The sequence below is a fragment of the Ochotona curzoniae genome, unplaced genomic scaffold (assembly GCF_017591425.1).
Source record: "Ochotona curzoniae isolate NIBS_2020 unplaced genomic scaffold, NIBS_Ocur_1.0 scaffold_1852, whole genome shotgun sequence".
NCBI classification, from domain to species: domain Eukaryota; kingdom Metazoa; phylum Chordata; class Mammalia; order Lagomorpha; family Ochotonidae; genus Ochotona; species Ochotona curzoniae.
In genome coordinates, this window is record NW_024467087.1 from 15,592,624 (window position 1) to 15,613,464 (window position 20,841).

The 20,841-nt window shown below is 40.9% G+C and overlaps 1 protein-coding gene across 1 annotated transcript in view; it reads left to right on the forward strand.

Annotated features, from left to right (window-relative positions):
• ZDHHC9 (zinc finger DHHC-type palmitoyltransferase 9) overlaps positions 1-20,017 on the forward strand; it is a 39,418-nt gene extending 19,401 nt beyond the window's left edge. Inside the window, exons 4-10 of the mRNA XM_040999638.1 lie at positions 1,938-2,096; positions 7,832-7,969; positions 9,204-9,252; positions 9,968-10,070; positions 12,671-12,774; positions 13,144-13,240; positions 17,830-20,017. Coding sequence (XP_040855572.1) covers positions 1,938-2,096; positions 7,832-7,969; positions 9,204-9,252; positions 9,968-10,070; positions 12,671-12,774; positions 13,144-13,240; positions 17,830-17,946 — 767 coding nt within the window. The 3' untranslated portion in view covers positions 17,947-20,017. The remainder of the gene's footprint in view (positions 1-1,937; positions 2,097-7,831; positions 7,970-9,203; positions 9,253-9,967; positions 10,071-12,670; positions 12,775-13,143; positions 13,241-17,829) is intronic.
• Positions 20,018-20,841: the final 824 nt, after the last annotated feature.

A 20,841-nucleotide genomic window follows, 5' to 3' on the forward strand; every position in this document is an offset into this window, starting at 1 on the left:
ATTGGAAGTGGAACAGCCAGGACTGAAATCCTTGCTCCGATATGGGATGCCAGTAGCTTAAGCTGTTATGTCAGCTTGAGTGGGTGGGATTTAAGTGGGTGGGATAGTGGTGTAACAGCATGAGGCTTGGGCTGCCTCCATCCTGTTCTTATTTTAATGTTTTTAAGTGTTATCACTCTTTTTTCATATGGGTGTTTTATTTTTGCACAGTAGATCCTCATATATTCCTTTTTGGTATACATTTTCATTTTGCAATATTTTATTCATGTTTTTTGTGTCACCATCTATTCATCAATATGGTTTTAAATGGCTAAAATTCCACTCCATGCATTTATCATCTTTTACTCAACTAGTCTTCTATTATGACATTGAGGTTATTTTTAGTTTTTCGCTATTTTTTAAAGATTTATTTTTACTGGACAGTCAGATATACAGAGAGGAGGAGAGACAGGGAGGGAGATCTTCCGGCTGATGATTCACTCCTCAAGTGGCCACAATGGCTTGAGCTGAGCCAATCTGAAGGAAGGAGCCAAGAGCTTCTTCCCAGTTTCCCACGTGGGTGCAGGGTCCCAAGGCTTTGGGCCATCCTCCACTGCTTTCCCAGGCCACAAGCAGAGAGCTGGATGGGAAGCGGGACCCATATGGGATCCTGGCGTGTGTCAGGTAAGGACTTTGGCCACTAGGCTATTGTGCCTGGCCCTCACTATTTTTAATAACAAAACAAATTTTGCTGTTAACTCACTTAACACACTAATTTTAATGACACTGTGACAAATATTTTTGGTAGAAACATCTTTTGTGAATCTTTGTAATTTTGTTAAATTCGTGGAAGTAGCAGAATTACTAGGTTAAAGAATCTACTCTGTAAAGAGTTTGGTAACTTGCCTAACATTTTGCTCATGGGTAAGGTAGAAGAATGACATTTTCACACCCTTGACAACATTGAATATTTTTGTTTGTTTGTTTTTAATATTTGTTAACTTGAGGGCCCAGTGTGATGGCTCACTGGCTAAATCCTCACCTTGGAAGCACTGGGATCCGATATGGGTGCTGGTTTGTGCTCGGCAGCTCCACTTCCCATCCAGCTCCCTGCTCGTGGCCTGGCAAAGCAGTAGAGGATGGCCCAAAAGCCATTGAACTGTGCATGTGTGTAGGAAACCTGGAAGAAACTTCTGGCTCCTGGCTTTGGATCAACTCAGTTCTGACCATTTGTCTCTCCTCTCCATAAATCTGATCTGCCTTTCAAATAAAAAGAAATAAATCTTAAATAATTTTATTAACATGAAAGATGAAAATGATAGCTTATCTTTATTAATGAAGTTAGCTGTATTCATTTCATATATTTATGTCAATTTTGCTGTCCTTTTTTTTTTCTTTGCAATCAGAAGAAGCTGGTAGAAATGTTTCTTACATGTACATGACAGAATTGCATGACATTCAGTGGAACTTGGGAAGGGGCTACTGTGTGATGTTAAAGTCTAGTCTGGGGATGGGAGAGTGGTGTACCAGTCAGGATGCTGCTTGCGCTGCCTCCATCCTGTATCAGAGTGCGTGGTCAAGTCTCAGCTTCTCCGTGCAGACCCAGCTTCCCACCGATGGGCACCCTGGGAGGGAGCCAGCTGACAATGACTTGAGTTTCCTGCCTCTATGTGACAGATCTGGTTTAAGTTCTGGGTTCCTGGTGTTGACTTGGTCCAGGCTAAACTGTGTTGGCACTTATAAATTGAATCAGCCGATGAAAGATCTGTGTCTCTCTACTTCACGAATTAAACAAACAAAAAAAGAGTTAAGTAAATTTTTAAAGTAAAGTATTTTCACGTGGAGAAGACCATGACCAATCAGCCTTTGTTTATGCTTGTTGCTTTTAGAGAGATGCTGACATTTGGGGGTTGAAATAATGACCAGTATTAACTTGAACTGTCTTGACTGATTTATAGAAGCTACCAATGGCGCAGTGCCCCAGGGCCAGCGACCACCCCCGCGTATCAAGAATTTCCAGATAAACAACCAGATTGTGAAACTGAAATACTGTTATACATGTAAGATCTTCCGGCCTCCCCGGGCTTCCCATTGCAGCATCTGTGACAACTGTGTGGGTGAGTAAAAGCTAGGGGATGAAGATTTGGGGGAAAGGCTGTATTGAGCAAGAGGCTCCGGGTGGTCAGCAATTCTTGGAAAAAAAAAAATCAGTAGCTGTGGGAAGATAAATGGGGGAAACAAGCTACATTTTAATAGGAAATTGAGAGAGGAAGCAAGGTCTTGAGCAACTCTAAATCAACTTACCTGTATAGGTCAAGTTGTAAGTTAAGTATCTTCTAGTTAATTTTTATTTTTAAAAATTACCTCTTGGGTAAATGGGAGATAACACCTTTGGCCTTGGAGGGTTTCTTCTACTGGGTCTGCTGCTGGGCCCAACTTACCCAGGGGGAATGAAGCTCCTCATCCACTGGGGGGCAGTATTGAGGAAGGAAGGTTTGAGCAGCAGTGTTCCCAAGAAGAGATGTTACTGCTTGAGGTCCTGTGATGTACAGCGCACCAGGTTAAGTGCGTTTCATTTCTCTTGTGTGAGACTTAGAACATCTCTGTGAGATCGTTTTTATCCCCGTTTTACACTTGAGGAAAGAGTTCCTGTAATTAGTCTGAGATTAAACTGAAACCAGCCTTATTCTGAAGGTCTGCTTCTTCTGTTTTCACTGCTGCAGCAAGAATGGTGTGTGTGTGTGTGTGTGTATGTGCATGCACACAAGTGCATAAGATATGGTCTGTGCTTACATCCACATGGGTGGCTTCCTTGTAATCATTGCATCCTGTGTGCTGAACCTTGGGGAAGATCAGATATGGACCGTGAATGTTCCTATTGATAGGCATATGTGAAATTGCTGATATTATCACTAGGCAGCTTTCTGAGTTGCATATGCCAGGCAGCATGCCTGAGGGTCCTGCTTTCCTGCTTGCCAGTTCTTCAGGCAAAGTTTACAAAGTGTTGTGTCTGGCTCTGTATGGCTCAAAGCTCTAGGCAGATAGGATTCAATAAACCAGGAAACAATAAGTAGAGAAGGTCTGATGTGAAGGTTTTCATAAATAATTCCCTCTCCTTAAGCATAAAGAAAAAAAACACTTTTGCAGACAGCACTGACATTCCAGTGGATATATGGATAGTTCATAAAGCTAGAAAGAAAGGCAGTTGCCTAGTTAGCATGAGGTAAATATTAAAGCAGTACTTTTTTTTTGGATCTGCAGAATAAACTAAGAAGACCTGATAATGCCTAGTCCGACAATGGTGGGATTATAAATTAGAGTAAACTTTTGGGAAAGTAATCTTACAAAGATTCATCAAAAGTCTTAAAACATGTATATCCTTTCATTCCACTGGGTTAGTTTCTGGGAAATCAGGGTTGTGGTATAAGATCTAAGAATACTAATGCCTACCGCAGGACTATTGTGATAATGAAAAATTGGAAGGAATCTAATAGTTGACCAATAGACAAGTGGTCAAATAACTTATGGGATATTCATACAACAGACTTATGGAAAAGGCTCATACTAGAAAACTAAGTGACACAAATAGGAGATAGGCTATGTTTACACTGTGATCACAGCTATACCTTAAAAATGTAAATGCATGAAAAAAAAACAGGCAAAAAAACACCTCAGTGCTGTGGCTGTTTATGAGTTGTGGGATTCTGAGTAATTTTATTTTTTAATTTCAAATTTTCTAAAATGAGTATGTGTTACTTATGTTATCAGAAAAAGTGTGATTTAAAATACTGCAAGAAGTATCTGTCTGTATAAACCTGCATTTTCCCAGTGTTTTTGCATGGCTGATTTGCTTAAAGCTTTAGCTGTAATTCTTAACCTAGACATTACACTAACCACCTGGGCATGCCATTTTTCTCTATTCCTTACATCCATTTCCTAGAAAGATATATGAGGATTCTTCAAAAAGTCTGTAGAAACAGAATTAAAAGATGCTTATTTTGTGCAGTGTTTTGAAATCCATTGCAGAGAATTTTCAAAATACATACTTCCATGAACTTTTTGATGATGTGTTGTATCATCAAAATCAGAAGATGTACCATTCTTATAATATACATTGTGTGGTTATTTAACAATGATATATTTTATTGCCTTTGTGGAGTCTTTCCTTAAAATAGTACATATTCAGTATAAAAAAATGTGAAAAGTAAAGAAAGTGTAAGTCTAAACTTACTCTTCATTTTGCTGTATTTCCTTCCAGACTTTCATTTGCAGAATTAGACCATACATGATAGTTTTTTAAGCCTATTTTTGTCACTTAACAAGGACCATACATTTTTCTACATCTTTTTTTTTAAAACAAATTTATAATTTTTATAAGTTTTGGTGATGTTTGCATAATTATAGATGCATGCTCATGTGGACCACTGATTAGGGTCGGGAGGATGGAGGAATGCAGGAAAATGGGTAAGACAACAGTTTTTAATCTCCTTTTGTTCATGTATCTGGGGAAAATGGGGAGAGGGATGCTGCCAGCAGCCCAGCCTCATCACTGCCCTAGGATGGGGGACAGCCACCCGATATCCCAGCGTCACCAGTGTGGAGCATCTTCTGAGGGCACTGCTAAAGTGGTTTCCTAGTTCTGAGATGCTGTTGATTTGTTGCTCCAAGGATGAGGAAATCCTACTAAAGTCCATTGGCTGACACAGTCCACCTTAGAGTCAAGTCACCCAGATACTTGCTGTCAAAGCTTGGCTGGGAAAACTGTCCAGTTCTGCACTCCATGATACTAGATGTCCTCCACAGGCTTCAGTGAACTAGGTGTCACGTCCCCAAGCTCATCTGGGCATGCATTCCACTGTATGGGCTTCAAAAACTGAGGAAACTCAGTCCTGACATATGCACTCCATGGTCAGACCACAGATCTAGTAATTTCCCTCACAGATGGAGTTTTGAGGCCAGTGATCCAGACCCTGTCTGCTGGCATGCCCACGTCTGCACTCCACACATCTTAAAAAAAAAATAGCAACTATGTTGGCACACTGGTATAGTTAACACAAATTTGACATTAACCAGACCTAGAATGCCTGCCAGCTATTAGCTGCTTTTCTCCCAGCAGTGTAACACTTGCCTAGGTACAATCAGTCTAGACAGTTACCTACAGCTGGGGACATTTTTCTACATCTTAATATTTTTGAATAGGCTATTTTCATGACTATATAATCCATCATATGGTTATATTCTAATTCATTTAAGCAGTCTCCTATCATTAGATGTTATTCATTATTTTAACGTTATGACCAAAATTATTGGGCTTGAGGAAATAGAGAAATTGGAACTCCATACATTTCTGCTGGGAATGTGAAATACTGCAGTTGCTATGGAAAACAGTTTGGCAGTTCCTTAGAAAGTCAAATATAGCATTACCATATGACCTAGAAATTTTACTCCTGGGTATATATTTGTTTTAGTTTACTTGGGCTACCATAACAAAATATTACAGACTGGGTGACTTGAACAATAGAAATGTATTTTCTCACAATTCAGCATGCCAGAAGTCCAGGATCAAGGTGTCAGCATGGTTGATTTCTGGCAAGGCCTTTCTCTCTGGCTTTCTGATGGCTGCCTCCCTGCTGTGTCCTCACACAACCTTTTCTCTGTGCATATACTCCCAATGCCTCATGCACATCTTGTTAAGACAGCAGTCCTATTGCATTAAGGCTCCACCCTTATTACCTCACTTAACCTTAGCTCATGCCTTTAAAGGTCCTATCCCCAAACACAGGGCTGGGAGGGGGGTACAAGTCAGTTCATAATAATACTCAATTGAAGACAGGGACTCAAAACTTACTTACATCGCAGTGTTCATTACATCCATATTCACAATAGCCAGGAGTGGAAGCGATCTAAATGTCTATCAATGGATGAATGAATAAACAAAATATGGCATATAAATACAGTGGGCTATTACTCAGTTACACAAAGGAAAGGAGTACGAATGTGACCTACAACACGCATGAGCCTTGAAAGATGCTACATGAAAGAAGTCAAAACCAAAGAACATATAAAGATATCATATGATTGTACTTACATGAAGCATTTGGGATATATATATATATAGATAGATACTTAAGATTAGAAGTTGCTAGGCCCTGGGAGAAGGGAGAAACCGAGAGTTACCACTCAAAGGGTATAGAGTTTCTGTCTGGGATACTGAAAGGTGTTGGATAGAGACAGTGGTAATAATTGTACAACATTGTGAGCTTGAGTAATACCACTGTATTGTACTCTTAAAATAATTACAGTGGAAAATTATGTATCTTCTACCACAAACAAATGAAATTAAAAAATTATTGAACAACTCCCCCCCTCAAAATTATTGAACTTCAGTTTTTGTAAACATTTTCATTTCCCTGTGGGAAATGGCTGAAAACAGATTTATTCTGCCAGGGGGGTATGAACATTATTAAGGTTCTTGATACATACTGCCAAATTGCTTTCTGGGAATATTCTCTCAATTTGTATTCCCACAAGCAGTGCATTGGAAGATCCTATCCCACTAGCACTGGATGTTGTTATTTATATTCTTATTTTGATAGACAAAAAGAATCTTATTGTTTTATTAACATTGCACAGAATAGTGAGTGAATTTGAAGAAAATTAGACATGTTTATATGGTATTATATGTTTATTAACTGGTTTTGCCCTTTTCTTTTTACATATCGTTTCTATTTCCAGTTTTATTGAGGTATAATTGGCAAAAAGTATATGTATTCAAGCAATTCAGTGTGGTAATTTGATGTATGTATACACTGTAATAATTACCATGATTACCATAATCAAATTAGTCAACATACCCACTACCACTCACAATTGACATTTGGTATTGTGTATATATGAATATATATCTTTGACTATTGAGAAAATATTTGTTCTTTCTTATTTGTAAGGATTTTTAATATATAGTCACATAGAAATTTATATAGGTTGTCAGTATTTTAAAATTTCAAAAAATTTCTTCATAGTATTTTTAATATAAACTGAATATTTTCTTAAAGTTTATGAAATAAAATCTGTTTTTCTTTGTCATCTTTGTAATGTCCTTCCTTTTCCTACAGAGAATAAATGTACATCTGTTCCTTATAGTTGTATTTAATGGCTTGACTGTTTTAATGTTTAACTCTTTAATTCATCTGGACTTTATTTTGATAAATAAATAGTCTAAGGAGAAAAAAAATCCACCCTTAGTTTCTAGCAACTAACCAATTGTCTCAAGATTGTTTATAATAATACCTCTCTTTCGCCATTGATTTTGAAATGCTGGGTTTACTGGAGAATAAACTCTTACATATTGTAGAGTGTGTTTTGGGTTCTTTCCATTATTGAGCTATGCCAAACCATTAAAATATATTGTAGTTTTTTTATGGTTTTAATAATTGGAGGTCAAGAAAGACAACACTACTCATTCTTCAGATTTTCTTTATCCGTTTCCCTCTATTTATTGTTGTAGAACTTAGTAGGCCCATCTGCTAAGGCTTTTGTTTTGGAAACCAGTATTTTTGCTTTAATTGGCACAAGGTGACAGATCCCTTAACTGCTTGGTGTCCTAGTTTCGTCATCTGTAAAATGGATGGGGAGGGGGAGTGTATTCCCTTTTGCCCAACTTGTGGGGTATGTGTGCGGATCAGATGAAATGGTTTTGTAAGCCTTTCTAAAAAGTAAAAGATGGAAATGTATATTTTCTCAACTGAAATGGATACTGACACTAGGGCTCCTTGAGTTAGATGTTACATGGATGGCAGGGCTGCCCTTTGTTCTGGAGGCTTCGGCATTGGACTCTGTCTTTCTCCCACAGAACGCTTCGACCATCACTGCCCCTGGGTGGGGAATTGTGTCGGGAAGAGGAACTACCGCTACTTCTACCTCTTCATCCTTTCTCTCTCCCTGCTCACAATTTATGTCTTCGCCTTTAACATCGTCTATGTGGCGCTCAGTGAGTATGAAGGGTAGTGTCTATTGTTGGAGTAGCAGTGAGTTTGGGGAACACTTGAGGACAGCTTGGGGCACGAGGTGGCTGGGTTTCCTGGTGGGACTTTGAACACGGTGAGGGCATCATAGGACCCATTAAACAATGAGCGCTGTCCTAAGGCAGGGCTGCAAACCTCAGCAAACAGTGAAACATATTTACTGGGGATGGTGCTCTTCTCACTGGCTCTGTGCTGAGAACTGGGCCTTAATTACTGGTCTGAATACAGAGCGCTGCACATTTTGAAAGTGATCCCAAAGACAAGAGGTATGTTTGACATCCTCACTTCTGCCTTGTAACAGCTGCAGTATGCAAAGTGTTAGAAACGGTTTTAGCAGAGAAATGCTTTTTAGTAACTCATGGTCTGCTTTGGGAGATAAGACAATGTGAGGTGTGCTTCAAAAAGTTCAAGGAAAATATGGAATTAAAAGATACGTTTATTTGGGAATGCTTACATCCCATACCAGAGAGCCTAGATTCAGGTTTCTTCTTCTGATCCAGATTTCTGCTAGTGCATTAGGTCCCTGCCATCTGCATGGGAGACCCAAATTGAGTTCCTGGCTCCTGGCTGCACAGCCCTAGCTATTGCAGGCATTTAGGGAGTGAATCAGTGAATGGACAATTTATCTCTGTTTCTCTCTGTCTTTCAAATAAGAAATGATCGAATTAAAACCCCAGATAGGCTAGATTTACACCGAAATAAACTGATCTTTTAATTATATTTTCCATGAACTTTTTGAGGCACACACATACACACACAGGGGAGGTGGCGTGTGGGGTTAAAGTGTGGTTTTAATGAAGACAGCTTCGCAAAGAGAGGAGTTTGAGCTGTATCTTAAACTAGGAAGTGGCCCAGATAAGTCAGGAGAATTTTTGGTGGCAAATTCTGCTTTCTTCCATCTGTTAATATCCACCTGATGGGTCTGTAGTTGAGGGCTAGGGAAAAGGGAAGGGATCAAGGTTTGCTTAGGCCCAGCTCTCTATCCAGTGCCTGATCTTGCACCCGAAATACGGACTCTTTTATAATGAGTCTACCAGCTTGGAGGTGAGAATCCTCACCCTTGCCTGTGTGAGAGCTTATCTCTTGCCAGGGAGTAACACGCGGTAGAGCAGGAAGGTAGGAAAGCACTGAGCAGGCATGAGGAGGGTGTGTAGTTTTGACTGAAGTCCCTAATTTTTCTCTCCACTCTCAATTTCACAGAATCCTTGAAAATTGGCTTTCTGGAGACGTTGAAAGAAACTCCTGGAACATATCCTCCCCTGGCAGTATGCTCTGTGAAGCCTTCTTCAACTGCTTTCCCGCAGTCTTCCTCCCTGCAGTTCTCCCACCATTTAATGTTTCAGACATCAGAGAGTGCCAAAGTCTCTAAAAGAGTGTAGTCTTGGTGGTAACAGTTGCAGTGGAAGATAGCCAGGCATTAAAAGGAGGTTTTTCCTTCAGCTACTTGGAGTCTGTCTCTCTTCCAGGCACTTCTTATCCCAGGCTCAGCCCTGGCTCCTCTAGTAGACGACTTCGCTTAATAAATCTCTTCTGTCACTTACTGGGAGCTCCATCATCCTGCTGCAGCTGAGGCTACATTTCTGAAAAGCACATTCAGATGAAATATCTATAAACCATTTTCTCCCACTGAGTTTTCGTTTATAAAGTTTATTTTTTATTACATTTTCATTGGCAGTGATGACCACCATTGTTTAGCTTCAGCCTCCTCCTACACCTCCCCTTCCAAACGGCAATGAATGATAAGTAAATAGGCAAACACTGGAACACACTAGAGATTTGGTCATAGTGAATAAGCACAACTCCTTTACCTTTCGTAAGAGACCTATCCGATGAGTTTAAAATTGATCTGTTGTTTTATATGGCTGCTTGGCTTTTGGAGATACACATCTACAGAGGTAAAGATGGTGGAACTGTGGTCATGGAGTCCCCTGATGTAGCTTCTGCATTCCTTAACCTCACCTCACTGTGCTAGAAGTTCTCATTTGCTTCTTCACCCTGTGGTCCGTCGTGGGACTGACTGGATTTCATACTTTCCTCGTGGCTCTGAACCAGACAACCAATGAAGATGTAAGTCGACTTCTTTTCCATTCACAATTTATTTTCCTCTTAAGAGACTGTTTTGTTGTTATCTGCTACAGGGCTAACTCTTTAGCCTGGGAGGGTGAGGAAAGCAGAAACGTGCTGTGGAGAATATTACATGTGTGGAAGAGGAATAGACTTTTGTTTGAAGCTGAATGTCTCAAGGGCACTAGGAACATGAAACTGAGGGGCAGCTACGATGCTGGTGGGGATGCTGACATCCCATATCTTAGTCCCTGTGCTGCCTCTGCTCCTGATTCTAGCTTCCTACTAGTGTAATTCTGGAATGCAGTGGTGCTAACTCGAGTAACTGGCTTCCTGCCACTCCTGCAGGAGGCCTGGATTAGGTTCCTGGCTCCAGGCTTTGGCCTGGCCCAGCGGTGGCCGTTGTAGGCATTTGAAGAGTGAACAAGTGTTTGGGACCTCTCTCTTTCTGGAGACTGGTACGGGGGTTAACCTGCTGTCTCTGATGCCAGCATTCTGATGGAATGCTGCTTTACTGTCCTGGCTGTTTGACTTCTGATCCAGCTTCCTGTTAATGTACTTGGGATGACAGTGGGTAGTGGCCCCCATGCTTGAATGCCTGCCACCCTTGTGGAAGACCTCGATACAGCTCTTGGTTTCTGCTTTCAGCCTAGCCTAGCCCCAGCTGATGAAGCCACTGGGGAGTGAACCAGCAGGTAGAAAATGTATATGTGTGTGTGTGTGTGTGTGTGTGTGCGTGTGCACGCCCGCACTCTTGTCTATCATTCCACCTTTCAGATAAACAAATAGATCTTTTTTAAAAAAAAAAAAAAGGAGGGGCCGGTGATGTGGCATATCAGGCTAATCCTCTGACTGCAATGCTGGCATTCCATATGGGTGCCAGTTCAAGTCCTGGCTGCTCCATTGGTGACCCAGCCCTCTGCTAATGGCCTGGGAAAGCAGTGGAGAATGGTCCAAGTACTTAAACCCCTGCATTTATGTGGGAGATCCAGAAGAAATTCGTGAATTTGGACTAGCCTAGCCCTGAGCATCTGTAGCATTTGGGAAGTGAACCGGTGATAGAAGTTCTGTCTCTCTCTCTCTCCCTCTCCTTTCTATAGATTTGCCTTTCAAATAAAAAGGAAAAAAAGGTTAAAGGAAGGATGGAGAGGTTGTATGGGTATAAGGTCGTTAACAGTAGGTCATTAAAAGCTGAGTGTGCCTCAGATTTGGAATGACTAAGGACAGTTGCACTAAATAAATTCTTATTTCTAAATCTCCCAATTAATCCACGTTCATTGGAGAAAATCAGGAAACACAGATGAGCAAAGGAAACAGAATAAGTTCCTGCAATTTTACTTCCCAGGCATCAGCTGTATTAATAGTTTAATTTATATAGTCTTACAAACTTGTACAGGTTCATTTCCAGGTTTGTGTATCTGTATACATTATGTTTTTTAAAATAGAAATACATATCATTCAATCATGTGTTTTTTCCCACTCACTGTATTGTGAACATTGTTATAGTTGTGTATATATTTCCCTTTTATTGTGACTAATGCACACAATATAACAATGCCATCTAAATATATCATTCATTCACATTGTATAATTATTGCCATCATATATTTCTAGAACTTTATCTTATTTATTTGAGAGACAGACTGATATTTTCCATCCGCTAGTTTACTCCAGAAATGACTAGGCACTTCATCTGGATCTCTAATGTGGGTACAGGTGCCCAAGCACTTGGGTTGTTTTCTGCTGTTTTTATATGAGCATTAGCATAAAGAACTGAACTGGAAGTAGAGTATGAACCTGTATCCATATGGCATGTCAATATTGTGAGGAGCTTGGCTCACTGTGCCACAATGCTGATCCCTAGAATTTTTTTTAAAAGATGTATTTATTTACTTGAAATGCAGAATTACAGAGAGCAAAGAGAACAGAGAAAGAGAGGTCTTCCATTCACTGGTTCACTCTCCAAATGACCACAGTGACTGGGGCTGGGCCATACTGAACCTAGAAGCTTCTCCTGGTTCACTTACATGGGTGCAAGGACTCAAGTAGTTGGGCCATCTTCCACTGCTTTCCCAGGTGCATTGGCAGGGAGCTGGATGGGAAGTGGAGCAGCTGGGACTTGAACCAGGGTCCATATGGGATGCTGGTGTTGTAGGCAATTGCACCAGTGCTAGCCCCGTTTCTGGAAACTTTTTCATCATCATATGCTGCATGTCTTTCTTCAAAATAATTTTAATTTTTATTATTTTCTCTTGTCTGATAGCAGAGTGACACACAGAAAGAGTGAGTGAGATTTTCCATCTGCTGGTTTACTTTCCAAATGGTCACAATGGCTGATTTGTGGTGAGCCAGGCCAAAGCCAGGGCCAGGAGCTGTATTTTGGCCTTGTCCCTAGGTGGCAGGGGACCAAGCATTTGGGCCATCTTCCACTGCTTTCCCAGGCACATTAGCAGGGACGAATGGGGAGAACAACTAGGACTCGAATCAAAATCACCATGCTAGCTATAGAAACATGGGATCACTGATGGTGGCTTAACCAGCTGTACCACAACTCTGGCCCCTTCAAAACAGTTTTAATGTGAGCCTTGACTTTTATCTTGCAGATCAAAGGATCGTGGACAGGGAAGAATCGTGTTCAGAATCCCTATAGCCATGGCAACATTGTGAAGAACTGCTGTGAAGTGCTGTGTGGCCCGTTGCCCCCCAGGTACTCAGGGGACTAAAGGGTCCTGGGGGGCTCTTAGGATGAACAAGTCCACCTTATCTCATTACCTGATCTTACACATTCTGCTGAATGGGATCTTTTGGTGTCAGTTGATCTCCCCAAGGATTATTACCTGATAGCATACCTACAGAGACTCTAGACCATGGACTGGTTGGTTGGAATGTATGCTCTTCCATTCTTATTTCATGTGTTTGTGGAAGAAAAAGTGAATGAAAGGAGGTCTGTGCTCAGATGAGGCTAGATTGCTAAAGGCTTGATTTGTGTTTTACAATATGCACAGCAGGGTTCAGAAGGCTGTGTGGGTGGAGGAGTGAATGCCATTTTGCTGATGAACTCTCCTGTCTCCTTCAGCGTGCTGGATCGAAGGGGTATTTTGCCACTGGAGGAGAGTGGAAGCCGACCTCCCAGCACTCAAGAGACCAGTAGCAGCCTCTTGCCACAAAGCCCAGTAAGTGTGATTGCAGGCTGAGTTGATGCTAGTCAGGATTTAGGCTAATTTTAAAGCTTAGAAGTGTAGTTTGGCAATTTTGTATCCCAATCTCCTCAGCTTCCCTATCTTTACTTCTTCCTCACTGTTGATGCCCACATCATTGTACCTTTAAGTAGATTAAACTTCATTTCTTCTTTTTAAAAAGGATTTATTTGTTTTTATTGGAAAGGCAGATTTACAGAGAGAAGGAAAGACAGAAAGATCTTCCATCCTCTGGTTCACTTCCCAAATGGCCGCAACGGCCACAGCTGAACTGATCTGGAGCCAGGAGCCAGAACCTTCTTCTGGGTTGCCCATGCAGGTGCAGGGTCCCAGGGCTTTGGACCATCCTTCACTGCTTTCCCAGGCCATAAGCATGGAGCTGGATGGAAACTGGAGCGGCCAGGATATGAGCTGGTATATGGGATATCAGTGATTGGAGGTGGAGGATTAAACAGTAGAGCCCTGATGCTGGGTCCCAAGCTTCACTAATTTCTTTGAGATCTATTAAGCAGCTACTGTGTGCCAGTTACTTTGCTAGGTGTTGAGACTACACCAGAGAGCAAGGCAAATGATGTCCCTACTCTCAAGGTGCTTGCCGTATAGTGGAGATGAGAGGGGTGGTATCACTCCTCAACATCGTGAAGAGGGCCTTGATGAGGGAAGTGGGTTGGAGCAAAGATAGGGCTCAGGGATGGTGTTGGAGTTAGTGACGTGTTTCCCTTGGTAGAAAGGCTTTCTGGCTAGGATATACAGATGTTGTAGAAGCTGTCCCAGCTGTGCTGCTCAGGATATGTTTTATAAAACGTATGTTCTTAGTATTTGAGCATTTTTCTAACAGCTTTATTAGTGATGATTCACATATCATATAGTCCCTGTTTAACATGGATGATTCACTGATTAGTAATGTATTTTTAGAGTTGTACAATTATCACAACAATCGATTTAAAGGCATTTTAATTAAGCCTGTCCCCAGTTCCTATTAGCAGTCATGCTTCATATTTCCCCTAGCCCCATCCCTAGGCAACTAATAATCTGCTTTCTTTTGCTATTAGCTTTGCCTCTTCTGTACCTTTCATTTAAATGGTATCATTCAATAAGTGGCTTTTTGTGGATAGCCTTCACTTAGCTTTGTATTCTCAAGGTTCATCAGTGTTGTAGCAGATAGTGGTATTCCATTCCTTTAGGTGAAGCATAATATTCCACTACAGGGGTATGCTGCATTTTATTTATCCATTTACCAGTTGGTGGAAATTAGAATGATTCCATCTTTTGATTATTATTAATAGCTCTGGATATTCATGTGTAGGTTTTCCTGTGAACATATTTTCATTTCTCTTGGCTGTGTACTTGGGAGTAAAATTTCTGGATCAGATGATAAATCTATGTTTGAGAGGATGATTTCAGAAGGTTCATGGAAAATGCATAGTATGAAAAAATATTTTCCACCAGAATCAACTTTCCTTTGACTCCATTTTTCCATGAAGTTTTGCTCATAGAAGTACCCTTGTATTTAACCTTTTGAGGAGCTTTTAGACTCTGTCCAAGTGTGCCAGCAACAACTACTGACATCCCTACTAATAGTGCATGAGAATTCAAATTTCTCTGCATCCTTGCTGGCTATTATGTGACATTTTGACTAAAACTGTCTTAGTGAGTTCATTGTGGTTTTGATTTGCATTTTCCTGATGACTAATGATGTAGAGCATCTTTCGGTGTGCTTGTTGCACTTATATATTGTCTTTGGAGAAGTGTATGTTTGGAAAATTTTTCCTTTTAAAAAATTGAGTTGTCATTATTGAGTTACAGTTGTTCTTTATATGCACATCCCCCCCCCCTTGCCAGATATATGATTTGCAAATGTTTTCTCTCATCCTGTGGGTCATCTTTTCAATTTCTTTTTTTTTTTAAGATTTATTTATTTTATTACAAAGTCAGATATACAGAGAAGAGGAGAGACAGAGAGGAAGATCCTTCGTCCGCTGATTCACTCCCCAAGTGAGCGCAATGGCTGGTGCCATGCTGGGAACCAGAAACCTCCTCTGGGTCTCCCACACGGGTGCAGGGTCCCAAGCCTTGGGCTGTCCCCGACTGCCTTCCCAGTCACAAGCAGGGAGCTGGATGGGAAGTGGAGCCACTGGGATCAGAACTGGCGCCCATATGGGATCCCAGGGCGTTCAAGGCAAGGACTTTAGCCACTAGGCCACTGTGCCGGGCCCATCTTTTCAATTTCTTTTTAATTGTTATTAACATTGTATTATGTGATACAGTTTTATGGGCACTGGGATTCCCCCCACCCCTCCCATACCCCTCCCCCCATAGTGGATTCCTCCACCTTGCTGCATAACCACAGTTCAAGTTCAGTTGGGATTCCTTCATTGCAAGCATATACCTAGCATAAAGTCCAGCATCTTATTGTCCAGATAAGTTCAGTGGCCTCTTGGGGAGACCTTCTCTGGTCTGAAGGTAGAGCTAACAGAGTAAAGTTCCGGTCAGTTAAAAGCCCCAACAAAACCTCAGCATCAATATACAACGTTATGGAATTAATTGACATAGTATTGAGTAAACAAAATGTTAAAAATAATGCAAAACTATAATGCTAAGGGAAATGAGCGAATCCCAAAAGGTTAGATACCACATGTTTGCCTTGATTTAACCTGTAATTTTTGTTTGGTTGTTTGTTATTTTTTGAATGTATCATTGATACTGTCTCAACCCAGATTTTTTGAGGAATTGATCTTTTCAATTTCTTGATGGTAACCTTCGAAGCACAAAGTTTTAAATTGTGGTGTAATTCAGTTTATTTTTTTTTAACTTATGTTGCTTGTGCTTTTGATGTTATATCTAAGAATAACATTAAAATATGTTGCCCAATATAAGGTCATGAAGATTGATATTTCTGTTTATTGTAAGAATTTTATAGTTTTACTTCTTACATTTAGATCTTTGATTCATTTTGAGTTCACTTTTATATGGTGTTAGATAAAGGGTCTATACGTTATTTCTTTTGCCTGTAGCTATTTCATTGTTATTGTATCATTTGTTGAAAAGACTTTTTCCATTCCTTGTCGAAAATAAATTGATCATAAATGTGAGAGTTGGTTTCTAGACTCTCAACTGTTAATCACTTATCATTATTATTATTATATTTATCTATAAATTAATATATTTAAAATCAATGCAATCACCACACTCTTTTGGTTTTGTTAGTATTGTAGTAAGGTTTAGAATTGAGTAATGTGAATTTTCCAAGTTTATTTTCTTTCATGATTGCTTTGGATATTCTGGATGCCTTAAATTTCCATGTGAATTGTAGGACTTGCTTGTTAGTTTCTGCAAAGAAGCAAGTTGGCATTTTGATGATAATTGCATTGGATCAATATTGCATATAGATAAATATTGCTATTCTAGAAAATTTGTCTTCTGAGTTGTTGACATGACATATTTGCATTTGTTTGAGCTAAGTTTCAAACTTCTGTTACATTAAACATAAGAATTTTATTCTTTTTGTAATTGCTGTAAATGAAGGATTTTCTCCTAGTTTTTTTTTTTCAGATTGTGCATTGGGAGTGTGCAGAAATACTTGATTTTTGTGTATTGATCTTGTATCCTGAAACCTCATGAAACTTATTCTAATAAATTTTTAGTAGACTTAAACTTTGCCTAAATGGAAATCTATTTTTAAGCAAATGTTTTTTGTAAGGCAGATCATTGCTCTCTATCTAGCTTTTTCTGAATTTTGAATTTTAATTTTGTAATCATTTGAGAAAGAGAGAGAAAGAATGCAATCCAGGACTCCCATATGAATGGCAGAGACCCAATTATTTGAGCTAAGAGTGCCCTCTCCCAGGATGTACATTCACAGCATACTCGAGTTAAAATATCTGAGACACTTAAACTCAGGCACTCTAATAATAGGATGCGGGCATCCCAACCACTGGCTCAACTGCTGGGTCAAATGTCTGCCCCTAATTTTTAAAGTCCAGCAAACGAATGTTTATTTAATTATCATAATCACTTTGAATATCACTTTTTTAAAAGAGTCTGTCTCAAATCTAACAATCTAGGGTAGTGATTATCAGCTCAATGTGGGGAAGGGTAGTGTTTTACAATCACTGAGAGAGTCTTTTCAAACCTTACCTACGACCATCAAAATTTGATGCCTTACCTTCTTTGGTTTAGAATCACAAACGAGCTGTGTATTAGGGCAGAGGCAGGATTAATAACCTTTGGGCCAAGCTATGTTAGACAAGTACTTTATAGCATTCTGTTGGGAGGAGCACCTGACCTCTGTACTTATTTATGGTTTTTTCTTCTTTCTTCCACCTTCTCCTTGTATTTATTCTTATTTTTATTATGATTGATAATGGGTAATTGGTGCAGGAAGACAGCCTCTGTCACATCCTGCTGAGAAGATAGCCTGGCCTTGGTTCTGAGTTCGGGGCTGGTGGTTGCATAACTGTAGTATCAGCATGGTTAAGGGGTTCAGGGGAAGAGTGTGTGTGGATTATTTGCATTTGCATTTGGAAGGAGAACTTTGTATTAAATAAGATCTCTTTTTCTCTTAGGCGCCAACAGAACATCTGAATCCAAATGAGATGCCCGAGGACTCTAGCACTCCGGAAGAGATGCCACCTCCAGAACCCCCCGAGCCACCACAGGAGGCGACTGGAACTGAGAAGTAGCCTCTCCATGGAAGAGACTTTTGTTTGTGTTCATTAGGGCTAGGAGTGATTTCAGGGGAGAAGATAAACTTGAGACAGAGAGCAATCAAACTGTTCATTTGCGTCCTTTTCTTTAGTCCTTCATCAACCAATGGCACAGTGGCATTTTCTTGCTGCAAGGCCTTTTTTTTTTATTTTCTGTGCTCAAGGCAGTTAGCAAAGGATGTCATCATCACTTGTAACTGGACAAATGGATCTCTTGCACTGGGATACCTGTTTTCATGTTCTCCATAGGTTTTCCTGAATTCCTCCCTCTCTGCCCTCCAGATCGCAGCCCTCCAGATTGGGGGCCGTTGATCTCAATTTGGGGCTTAAGAGTTTTTTTCAGACTAGGCTCTAGCTGCTCGAAGCTGCTGCTTGTGCCTAGTGTAGAGGTAATTCTTGAGCCCGTTGGCCAGGGAATTCTAACTGGATTCTTGGGGCCTTCAGAATTGATGAAGATGGAGAAAGAGATTGGCAGATTCTCTCAACTACAAAGTGCCAGCCTGGTCAGTTAGTCCTTTTAGGAATGAGGCAGATACCTTCTACTTGTTGTATTTATTCATGTAGTTTCTCCTTTGCCCCCACCCCCCATCTACTCTTTAATACCCAAGTTCCCCTATCTTCCCTTTAGATACATGTAAGTAAGTGTAGTGAAGATAACAATTTACATTTTCCGTAGAACCCCCAGAATCTTTTTAATACCTATGCTATTCTCAAGTAAGAATGAATGAAATGCCAACAATGTAGCTCTTCACACTCTCTGTCTCACTCCTCCCTTCTCATTAGCCCCTTTTAATTTGTTTTTCATTTTGACTTTGCTCTCACAAGGAGCAGGAATGGCAGTAATAAAAGTCTGCACTCTGGTCCTTCCTTTTCCTCAGAGGAAGCCCGAGTGCTCACTTAAACACTACCCCCTCAGACTCCCTGTGTGAGGCTTTCAAAGGCCCTGAATGCACAATGGGGAAACCAAGGCACAGAGAGGCTCTCCTCTCCTTTCCTCTCCCCTTATGTCCCCTTAAACAAACAAAAACCACACACACACAGAGGAAAAAAAAAAAAAAAGAAAACAAATGAATAACCAGTACTTCCATTAAGCCTCGGCTGAGTGAGGGAAAGCCCAGCACTGCTGCCCTCCCGGGTAACCCACTCCAAGGCCTCAGCCCACCTCGAGCTATGGTAACCACACCGGGGTCTTCCTCCAAGCCCCACTCTTCCAGCACTTCCACCGGCAGAGTCCCAGAGCCACTTCCCCCAGGGGGTGGGCTGCGGCCCCCAGTCAGCTCTGCTCAGGACCTGCACTATTTCAGGGAAGAAGATTTCTGTATTATATGTGGCTATATTTCCTAGAGCCCCTGCATTTTTCTCTTTCTAAGCCAGGGTCCTGTCTGGATGACTTTATGGGGAGGGGGGAGGGAGCGTAAACCAGAACTTTTAATCTATTTGAAGGCAATTAAACTGTGTCTAATGCAAACTGCTTGCCTCCTCCTTCCCCGTCCATTTCAAGAACCACCTTGGGACTGTGTGGGGCGTTGTGGGTGGGGGTTAGAGGGATTGTTTGTTAACCACCCTTACTTCTATTTTCCAGGGGACCTCTAGGGTGGAGTGATAGCTCCCAGACTCTTCATTGGAATGTAATACATGCTAGGGTGAAGTTGATCTTCTTCTAAGACTATGGAGAAATGACTTTCAAGTCAGTATATGGTGTTAGCAAGTTCAGAAGGTTGGGAGATATTATTTCCTGCCAAGTTCAAATTCTTTATTAGGAGATTGCTTGAAAGCGGATGGATGCTGTTGATTGCAAGCAAGTCTTGGTTGGTAAAGCAGGCTCATCAGGGCCTTCCCCTGGAAATATTTTGTGAGTGATCTTTTTACAAGTGATGTTATGTAGTTCTTTTTAAGTGGTCTAATACGTATTCAGGATTCCTTACCAGTTTCTGTCTCACTCAGTGAATTGGAAGTAATGGAATTTGGCTGCTTCCAGATCTTTTACTCTGTGTCTTCCTATTCCTTGTGGCAGGATTTGAGGTTAGCATTTGATACAAAGAGAAAAGAAAGATTGGGAGAAAGGTTCCTCTTTGTGTCTGCTTCTACTTTCCCATTCTTTGTCTGCCTCTCGTTTTTTTCTCTCACAATTAGATTTTTTTTTAAAAGATTTATTTATTTTTGTTCGAAAGTCAGATATACAGAGAGGAGGAGAGACAGAGAGGAAGATCTTCCATCTGCTGATTCACTCCCCAAGTGGCCACAACAGGCCGGAGCTGAGCTGATTTAAAGCCAGGAGCCAGGAGCTACTTTCAGGTCTCCCACACGGGTACAGGGTCCCAAGGCTTTGGGCCGTCCTTGACTGCTTTCCCAAGCCACAAGCAGGGAGCTGGATGGGAAGCAGGGCTGCTGGGATTAGAATTGGCGCCCATATGGGATCCCAACACGTGCAAGGAGAGGACTTTTGCCACTAGGCAACAGCACCGGGCCTTCACAATTATATTGTTAATTATTTCACATTAAGGGCAGGCCTGAAAAGTTTGGGAGTTATTAGGGTTTTCTAGTTAACCTGGCTCTCATGTGAAGCCCCCTGTGATTAGAATCTAGCTCACCCCTCCCCCACCTTAGCCTATCTCCTCTTCTGGCTTTTTATGGATTTCTTTCCTCCCTAAGCTTGCCTCACCACTCCTTCTGGTCCTTAGGTCGGCCAGAGAAGGTTTCTATTTTTCTTTGTGTGTTTGTTTCTCTTTTTCTTTTCCTTTTTTAAAGGTTTATTTATTTTTACTAAAAGTCAGATATATAGAGAGGAGGAGAGACAGAGAGGAAGATCTTCTGTCCAATGATTCACTCCTCAAGTGATCACAATAGCCGGTGCTGTGCCAATCTGAAGCC